Source organism: Myotis myotis, unplaced genomic scaffold (assembly GCF_014108235.1).
Source record: "Myotis myotis isolate mMyoMyo1 unplaced genomic scaffold, mMyoMyo1.p scaffold_m19_p_7, whole genome shotgun sequence".
Taxonomy (NCBI): domain Eukaryota; kingdom Metazoa; phylum Chordata; class Mammalia; order Chiroptera; family Vespertilionidae; genus Myotis; species Myotis myotis.
This window is the reverse complement of record NW_023416379.1, coordinates 29,867,386-29,877,530: the sequence shown is the minus strand read 5'-3', so window position 1 is coordinate 29,877,530 and position 10,145 is coordinate 29,867,386. Positions and strand designations below refer to the sequence as shown.

At 40.9% G+C, this 10,145-nt stretch overlaps 1 protein-coding gene across 14 annotated transcripts in view; it reads right to left on the bottom strand.

Annotated features, from left to right (window-relative positions):
- Nucleotides 1-6,720: 6,720 nt before the first annotated feature.
- Nucleotides 6,721-10,145, bottom strand: part of STX11 (syntaxin 11) — a 39,882-nt gene continuing 36,457 nt past the window's right edge. For all 14 annotated transcript variants that reach the window (XM_036317258.1, XM_036317257.1, XM_036317270.1 and 11 more), the window contains one exon: nucleotides 6,721-8,731. In XM_036317258.1, coding sequence (XP_036173151.1) covers nucleotides 7,863-8,731 — 869 coding nt within the window. In that variant the 3' untranslated portion in view covers nucleotides 6,721-7,862. The remainder of the gene's footprint in view (nucleotides 8,732-10,145) is intronic.

The following is a 10,145-nucleotide window of genomic DNA, read 5'->3' as shown; positions in this document are numbered from 1 at the left end:
TGTGACTCAAGCCTTCGTTGTCTCACTGCTTAGCCTTTTCAGATTGACCATTCTCTTGGATGGTCTGCTTCAGTCCAAGTAGCTTCTTCTCCAATCACATCTCTCTTCCCCTCACCAAGTTCCATCCCCTGGGTCATACTTTTGAGACATTGTCCCCCACACTGGGCCCAACACACACCTCTACTAGGAGGGAAGACTAGGTATTGGGCTTTATACTGTAAAATAAACACTTTTTAAAAGGTAGACATCACAGTAAACAAATTCTGCATATCTCTAATTCTGCATTTAAACCACAAACATTTGAATAACTTTTAAATAAAAGATACTATGCAAAAAAAAATACTATGCAAAATGCTAAGATAAAAAAAAAAAACACAAATAAGATGCTATTGGTTGCCCTTAAAAATAAAAAAGCAACGTGGAAACAACCAAAGAGGATTGAATAAAGAAGAGGTGGTACACAGAGACAATGGAATACTACTCAGCCATAAGAAAAGATGAAATACTGCCATTTGTAGCATGAGTGGATCTTGAGAATACCATGCTAAGCGAAATAAGACAGGAAAAGTCAAGAACCATATGTTTTCACTCACATGTGGAATATACAGCTGAAAGCAACAGTGGGCTCTCTCTGGAGCGTGCCTGCACCTTTCTTCCCTCTCAGGCGTGCATCTTTACTTTTCTCTCTGAACTCTAAGGGTCCCCAGGAGGCTTGCAACCAGGGGAACAATGAGCAGAGGCAGCTCGTCCCACGCCGTACCGGTCTCCACAGCCCCTTTATCTGACGTTTCAGTGAGCCAGCAGCAGCTCCTCCTGGGCTCACTTCTTTCCTGTAACATTTCTCGGGAGCCAAAGCAGAGCACCGCCTAGGCCCGAGGCTCTCTCCTAAGCTTTTTCTACCCTAAGCCAGTTCTTTATTTCACTGTCCCAGCTTTAAGAAATGTCCCTCAGAATCACCTGGACCGTACTGTGAAGTCTTTCCTGCACAAACTCAAGAACCCACATGCTACCGGCCAGCCAGAGGCCTGGTCCCTTTCTGGTGACAAAAGGATTCGTTTTTTCACTGTAAAGAAGAGGCTTTGAACTAATTAGGCCTACTTGATATGCTTGAATTGCACAGGAAGCTTTGTCAACTAAGAAAATAGTAGTGCTGCCCTAACCAGTTTGGCTCAGTGGATAGAGCGTTGGCCTGCAGACTCACCGGTCCCAGATTTGATTCCGGCCAAGGGCATGTACCTTGGTTGCGGGCACATACCCAGTGGGGAGTGTGCAGGAGGCAGCTGATCAATGTTTCTCTCTCATCGATGTTTCTAACTCTCTATCCCTCTCCCTTCCTCTCTGTAAAAAATCAATAAAATATATTTAAAAAAAAAAAAAAGAAAATAGTAGTGCTATATTTGTGTACATATATATTCTTATTACTAAATGGATATTATATACTAGAGGCCCAGCGCACAAAATTCGTGCACTGGCTGGGTCCCTAGGCCCGGCCAGCGATCAGGGCCGATTGGGGCCTTCTGGCTGCCAGTTGGAGCCTTCCTTCATTCTGTGCTGCCCTCTGGTGGTCAGCACATGTCATAGTGAGAGATCGAACTCTTGGTCTCCCGGTTGAACTCTCAAGAAGGACACTGCATATTAGCCTTTTATATATATAGATTGGAGGTTACATAAAAACTCCAAGAGTCTACCAAGTCCTGATACAATATTCATTTGTAATTATTTCTATCTTAAAATGTTCTATGTTAGAGAAAAGCAAAGTTCTTGGTCAGATTATAATCAGATCTATAATCATGTCATTTTATATTTTGTCATCTACAGACAGTCATTGTTTTACTCTGATGCTTTTGCAAGTATGTTTCATCTTCAACAAACATCTATGAAAAGAACTCTGACTCATTTTAAAAACCAAGGTTTTCAGATAATAAATGTTTAGATCATACCTTTCAAAAAAAAAAACTGAAAGAAATGAACAAACAAGACAAACAAACAAAAAAAACCCTCATAGACACAGACAATGTGGGGTTGCCAGCGGGAAGGGGGTAGGGCGTAAAGAGTAAAGGGGGCCAAATATAGGGTAGGGAAACAAGATTTGACCTTGGGCGGTGGGCACACAATGCAATATGCAGATAACGAATCAGAGAATTATGTATTTGAAATCTATATAGTGTTAATAACGAAGGTCACCCCAATAAATTTAATAAGAAAGCAGTATAGCAGAGGAAGCACAGGCTGCTCAGTGAAGAGAGGGATGATGCTGGCCAGGAGAATGCACTTCAGGAGCAGTGCTGGTCGGGCAGAGGGTTAGAGAGCAGTGGGTGGTGCCATTTGCAAGATAGTGTGAACAGGAGCTGTGTGTGTGTGTGGGGGGGGGGGGGCGGTGAGTTCTGTAGCATGAAAAGTGCTGGTGGAACATTTAGTTGCAGTTGTTTGATAGACAGTGGGAGGTACAGATCCAAGTCTCAGCTGAGAAGTCAGGGCTTGAGATACCGATCTGGAAGCCATCAGTATAAACGGTATTTGAAACCCTGGGAGTGAGAGGAATAGCCTGGGGAAATCAGGTAGGCTGAGAAAAGGCCTTGAATGCAAACTCAGCAGTGAGGACTGGGAAGAGGGAGAGGAATATGCAAAGAAGACTGAGGAGGAGGAGCTAAAGGTAGGGAGAGGTGAGGAATGTAGAGTCAGAAGTTCAAGAAAAGAACATGTTTTATTAACGTTACAGAGATTAGTCAAAGAAAATGTACATTCTCTGTCTCTTCATGCAATTTATGCTTCTAGATTGATGTTGACGTGAACATTCCTAGTGAGGAAGCTTAGTAATGTGAGAGTAAGAAACAGACACATAGAAGTACATAACTATTGTCAAATATTAGAAGACTGGGTTCTTGGTTTTCATCTCTTCAAAAAATGCCAACAAGGAACACAGGCATTACACGTATGTTCCTATTACACAGCTTCAAGTGCTTTTCTGTTTGGGATAGCTAAACTGGGCATGTGCAAATACTAGTAACTGAGCCTATTCGAAAATAGAAATAAGGAGATATATATATATATATATATATATATATATATATATATATAGCATGCTCTGTTATTTTTACCCACTATAAAATATTATGGGATACTAGGGTATAGAGGGAGGAATATGTCTAAGGAAATGGCTATAGAACTATGAAAATGTTTATATATATATAGTCCGAGTAGCTAAGGATGCTTACAATTAAAAAGGGTATAAAGAATACTTTTTTTTTGCAAAGATGGAAATTTATTGAAGAACAAGTACAGACTCCCACATTGGGAGCGGGAAAGAGTCCCTAAAGAATACTTTTAAAATAAACACCAGGAATTTAAAAAATTATGATGGGACTTGTCTCTCACTCCTCATTTGTCAGGATATCACTGGTTTTAAAGCATCCTGTGTAGTATCACCCAGATTACCAGTTCAGAAAGCTTTCTTTCTCGCTAGCAAATGTAAAATCTTTACAACAAAAGAATACCTTGTCTATTCCTAACACGTGTTGATAATAAAGATGCTCAATAGTTATGTGTTGGTGAAGTTACATTCTAGATCTTATTCACTTTCCATTTCTAATAGTCCCATTTCATTAATTGCAATGATTTTCAATTTTGCTATCAAAAGTTAAGTCCACTGTTACTCTGATTACTACTGGATGTTTCAAACTATCCTCTTGATTATAAATGAGGGAATTGCATCCTGCAGATAGAGAGACTTGGCATATTTCAAAGAGAGGAGTAGAAATTATGTCTGATGATTAAATAGAATGACAGGATTAATACATAAAGTCTAAGACTACACACACCCTATTTTATTATTTTTAATCTATCCACAGTCTTTAATAGTTTCCCATCAAGATCAGAACTTTGCCAAAACCGGTTTGGCTCGGTGGATAGAGCGTCGGCCTGCGGACTGAAAGTTCCTAGGTTTGATTCTGGTCAAGGGCATGTACCTGGGTTGCGGGCACATCCCCAATAGGAGATGTGCAGGAGGCAGCTGATCGATGTTTCTCTCTCATCAATGTTTCTAACTCTCTCTCTCTCTCTCCCTTCCTCTCTGTAAAAAATCAATAAAATATATTTTTTAAAAAATCAGAACTTTATATTGTAGAGCCTGAAAAATATTTGCATATGACATTTAACTAACTTTTAACCATAAAGCATTGGGACTGTTTTTAAATAAACATAAAGCATTAGTACAAGAACACTACTCTTTCTCCAAGTCATTATCTTGAAAGGACAGAAACTTCCTCCCATGAAGTCACAGTTCAAACATTTTAAAATCATTGATCGGCTTTTAAGAAATTGTAATTCAGCCCTGGCTGCTATGGCTCAGTGGATAAGCGTCAGCCTGCCGACTGAAGGGTCCCAGGTTCGATTCCAATCAAGGGCAGATGCCAGGGTTGCGGGTTCGGTCCCCAGTGTGGGGCATGCAGGAGGCAACCAATCAATGATTCTCTCTCATCATTGAAGTTTCCATCTCTCTCTCCCTCTCCTTTCCTCTCTGAAATCAATAAAAAAATATATATTTTTAAAAAACTGTAATTCAGCCCAGCCTGTATGGCTCAGTGGTTGAGCATCAACCCAGGAACCAAGAGTCACCAGTTCACTTCCTGGTGAGGGCACAGGCTGGAGTTTCGGGCATCCTCCTCAGTAGGGAGCATGCAGGAAGCAGCAGACTGATGATGTTTCTCTCTCATCGATGTTTCCATCTATCCCTCTCCCTCTTCTTTCTCTAAAAATCAATGAAAACATATTTAAAAAAACAAAACTGTCCTTCAGATTATGCTGGATACTGATTCCTAGGGAAGCACCACTCCTATCCCTGATGTTTCTGGAGTTGTCATCACCTATAACCTATGGTTGTGGCTGGAAAGTGCGGCATTTGGTTATTTGGAAGTAGTCATGGCCTATGTTAAAATAGCTTTAAAAGATTTCCACCTTCAGCCCCTGAAGGCGCTATTGTTCTTTGTGGTGGGTTCCTTCATTTTGTACATGAAATGACATTACTGTATGAATTTTGCAGATTTACCACAAAGTCTTTTTGCCCAAAGTCACTCTTCAGAGCATCACAAGATTGGGGAAACCAACATACAGCATCTCTGGGTGGCGCTGGAGGACCCTTTCCTGCACAGAAAGCCAGCATTTTCCCCACTGCTTGGCGTGGCAGTCAGAGCCAAGAAAGGCTTTGGGGAAAACAGGGCAGGATGTGGGAAAAGCCGCCAGGTCCCTTCCCCTCGGTCTATTGTGATGGGCCTCCACAGCTGAACTCCTTCTGGGGCTTTGGGACTCACAGCTTGGGAAGAATCGGGGGAAAGCACTTGCCAAATTGAGCAGAACAGCTGCTTTCTGCTCCACTTTTTTGAATGGAACATTGAATTTCTTTTCCAGGACATGTATGGATATAAGAAGGAATAGAAATGCCACTGTGAAAAATAGTTTTTTCATTGTAGAAAAAAGGCCTCATAGTCAAAGAAGATAGGGTCTTGATTTCCTTATTCCATTTTTCAAAAGACTTAACAGAAGAATAAGTGTTTATTTTTCCTCAGACGCTAGTAACTATTTATTTACTCAAGTCCTCGAGAAAATTATTTAATAACAATAATAAACATAGCACGTAGCATATGCCAGGTGCTATCTAAGTGCTTTTACATATTTAATCATTTTATTTCTTCAAACAACTCTACGAGGTAGGGCGTGTCAATTTTACAGGTGAGGAAACTGAGGCACAGAGGCTAAGTAGCATGCCAAGTCATACAGCTAACATGAGGCAGAGACAGTGAGTGGGGTCCTGAATCTGGGCTCTTAGCCACTGTCACACCCACATGGTTACTAAAAAGCAGAAAGAAAAATTCTTACCTTTTCCTAGGCAAGAGGTAAGTAATCTCTTAGTATATGAAAGTGCAGTTTTTACCTAATTCTTCAATGTGAAATATGGGGAACTCAAAAGTACATGGAGCCTGCAAACGCCTTTATTTTTATGAATGGTTCTAAGCAAAGAAAATGCTTTATGGGTTTAAACAAGTCAAATGCATGAATTATTCTCTCTTGTGCAAACTAGCTGGTGGTCTGTATTCTCCACATCTCTTCTCTTCCACGAAAGACAATGGAGCTGTATGAAGAAGACTTATTTCTCAGGGAAAGGGAATTAGACCAAGTTCGGCCACAGGTGAAACATCCCTGGAGTTAGCTGAGAAAGAATTTGTGAGAAATCTGAGAAGAGCCTGGTGGGACTTGGTTTCCACAATTCTCATATTTAAGCATGAAATTAAAATTAGGTGCAGGGGTAGATTTTCACGGTCGTAAGCAGTTTAGTCAGCGGGTTACAGAGTTCACACATTCTTCGTCCTACTCCTTTTAAAATGTCCCTGTCTGAAGGACCTGAGAATTATGGCAGCTGAATAAATTCTCATTTATTAAATAATGAGTAGAAAGAGTTCAGAGTTGACTCAGGAGGAAGACCGGAAGCACGGTGAATGTGGGTTTAAGGACATTCCAAAGTTTGCAAATGAAAGCAAATCCTTAAAACATGATGATTTTGCTAAACTGTTGTAAGTAACTTAGGAGGGAAAGGAAGACACACTCCCCTACGAATGCTTTTTCATTTTTTTCTTCGCTATTCAGAGTTCCATCCAGATGTTGCAACTTTAAGAAGCTACAAGAATTTTCAACACAATAATTGAGAAAGTAAACTAAGGTACAAATACATAAAAGGGAAAATGATAATGTAATGTTTATTAAACTAACTTAAAAAGAAATATTTTAGTTTAAATTACTCCATTTAAATGCATGAAAGGAATGGTCCATAGTAAAACAAAAGTAATATTTCCAAGAAATTTATTTTATTATCTAGTTCTGGATTTATTTTCAGCTGTTGACATCTGTCTTTATCACTATAACTGACACAGAGTTGTTCAAAATAAAGTTCCTGCCCAAATGCAGATGGGAATGAGATAAACTCAAAACAAGACAACCAACACCAATAACCAGTAAAAGTGTTTTTTCTGATAGTTATAGTTTATATTTACAAAAGTAAAATGAAAAACAATTAGTCATTATGTACATGTTAGTGAATATTAGTACTTCACAATTTACATATGTATATGTGCATTTGTAACAATCAAGTAAAAAAAGATAAATTTTAAATTATTTTTACTTATGAAAAATATATAAAATGTGACTGATAGATACATCAATTTCAGGGCTTGTTCAATACTCAGTGCTTAAAAATATTTTGGGGGGAAAAATCCCAACTATATTCTGATGGAAGATATTAAAAGTAAAGAGATAAGAAAATAGTGAGTGTTAAATGTGATTTTAATATGGAGGTGAGCAGGAAGGAAATAGGTATACTTCTAGACAGGAATCACACAGCATAAACCAGATGAGGAGTGGAAATGAAAGACGTGAAATTGAACAGAACCAACCAAGGTACTTTCAGGAGAGGGTATGAATTTGTTTTGATGAGTTCATACTATTAGCCAATGCGGAATTGACTTCCTCCTAGAATTTCATTAGGAAACATGCCTGGGACATGTACCTTCCAGTTCGCTAGTCAGTTCTTTATGTGGCTTCTGTTAAGAGGGCAAGAATGCAATTTGCCATATAACGACCTCACACAACTTCAGGGTATCTCTGTCCTTACTGCAGAAACATCGGAAGGCATCAACTATAGTCCCAAGCATGGGCTGGGTTGGAACTTTTGGATCTCGAGTTTCTTCTTTCTCTAAAAACTGAGGTCCGTAGGAGTTGGGACAACTCGCCCCAGTGAAGGGAGCCCCCAAATCTTTCCCAGTGCGCTTCCCAGACCATTCCCGTTGAGAGGGGGTGCGAGGTCCCAGGCCACCTTGCTAGTTGACACAGGGGCAGCAAAAGCAGCAGATGGTCCGGCAGGGGTTCTTCTTCTTGTACTGCAAGGTCTTGCGCACCTGCGCCTTGGCCTGGCCAGTGTAGTCCACGGTCTTCTCCACGTTGAGCTCGATGACGTTCAGGGTGTCGGCCTGCTCCTCCACCAGCACCGCCATCTGCAGGAAAAGCTCGTGCACATCACGGATGCGGCTCTCCAGCTTCACCAGCTCGCGGTGGCGGCTCTCAATCTCGTTGAGGGCCGCCCGCGCGCCCTTCACGTCGGCCAGCAGGTTCTCTGAGAACACGTCCCACTTGCCCTGCTCGAACATGTCCTCGATCTGCTCCCCCGACACGTCCTTGCCCATGATCTCCAGCTGGCGCTGGATGCGGATCTTGCAGTTGTCGCGCTGCTTCATCTCGGCCTGGTTGTACTCGTGCATGGCGCGCTGGAAGGTGCGGGTGAGCGCGCTGTACTGCGCGCGGGAGATGCGCGCCACCGCCGAGTTGGGTCCGTGCTGGGCCTCGGCCGCCTCGCTCAGCACCTTCATGGCGCGCAGCTTGCGGTGGATGCTCTCGCCGCGGGCCTTGATGTCCTTGGCGATTGAGTTGGTGTCGCGCTTGATGCTGCTGAGACGCCGCATGGACGTGAGGAAGCGGGCGTTCTGCTTTCCCAGCCGCTTCACGTCGATCATCAACTGCTGGTTTTCATCCTGAAGGCCCTTGATGTCTCGGTACAAGGACTCCAGGATGTGGTCTGTCTCGAACACGAAGTCCTCGTGGGGCAAGTCCAATTCATCGTCCCCGTCGGAGAGCTGCTGGTCATACTGCTTGGTTAACTCCAGAAGTTCTGCTAGCCGGTCCTTCATGTTGCCTGCAGGTAGAGATACCGAAGTTAAATTCCTCTAGTGAGAGCAATAAAGTATTCTAGCCTGGCTAGTGTGGTCCAGTTGGTTGGGCATTATCCCGTGCAGGGAACGGTTGCCAGGTTCGTTCTGGTCAAGGCACATGCCCAGTTGCATTGACGTTTCTCTCTTCCTCTCCTGTTCTCTCTCTTTAAAAATCAATTAAAAATCTTTAAAAAAATAAAGAAACATTTTGCTCAGCACTCCCAATTCTTTATTTCTGGGTATAATAAATGCACTAAAATGAGCTAACAGTTCTGTGACATTTTGCTTACAAGTAAAGGACGAATATGACTAAGAGTCATGAACACAGTTGTATTTTATACCCTATAGGTCTCTGCAGTTCAATATTACAGGTGCCCAGGATTCAATCAGCAATGTAAAATTGTAGATTGCATTGGGAACCAATCTTTTTCTTGCTTTTAAGTTCTCCAATAATTGCAAATCAAAAGAGACACAGAAAAAAAAAATTTGCAAAGATTGTGATTTTAAATCAAGAGAGTCAATTTAGAAGGCTTTGGGGCCAAGTCTAAATGTCTGTTTTGTGTCTATTTCAGTCTCAGTCCTGTTCATCATAATGATTCTTTAAATAGTGACTATATAAATCATGGTTTAAATTTTTTTCTTTTAAAAATGTTATAAAAGTAAAACATGCTTGAAGTAAAACAACAACAAAATACACAAAGACAACAATCTAATAAGGAAGTATAAAATTTGGAAGTTGAAATTCCCTTGTTCCTCTGCCCAATATCATTAATTTGGGCATCACTAACATACTTCAGGTTAAGTGCTTGTTCAAGGAAGAAAACCAAAATATACACTCATGGAAGATATTAAAAGTAAAGGAGATAAGGAAATGGTTAAGTGTTTAATGCAATTTTAATAAATAAGAGAGGTGAGCAGAAATACGATATCTATTTAGGCAGGAATCACATAGCACAAGCCAGATAAAGAATCAGTAATGAAAGACACACAGTTTCCTCCAAGGTCTCTAGTGGGAAGCATCATTAACAAAGCTGCTTTAAAAACAAAAGATTACATGGAAAATTTCAATCCTACACCAGCTAAGTAGCAATAATAACACACACTCCCATTTATCCATCACACAGCAGCAATATTTGCCTACTTTTAATGGCTTTTTGAAACAAGTTGGCAGCTCAAGTAGAATTCCCATTTTTATAAAGGTTGTTGTGATCATTTCCTCACTTAGCAAGGCAAAATAATGCTTTCTATGTCCATATTATTTTCCATAAAAGTAGCTATTATGTAGGGCCAGTAACCAATTTCTAGGCACTTTTCATGTGATACCCTCTTTAATCTTCATACAGACTTAATGAAGTAGGCATTGTCATGATCAGAGTTCATAAGTTGAGCATAGGAAGA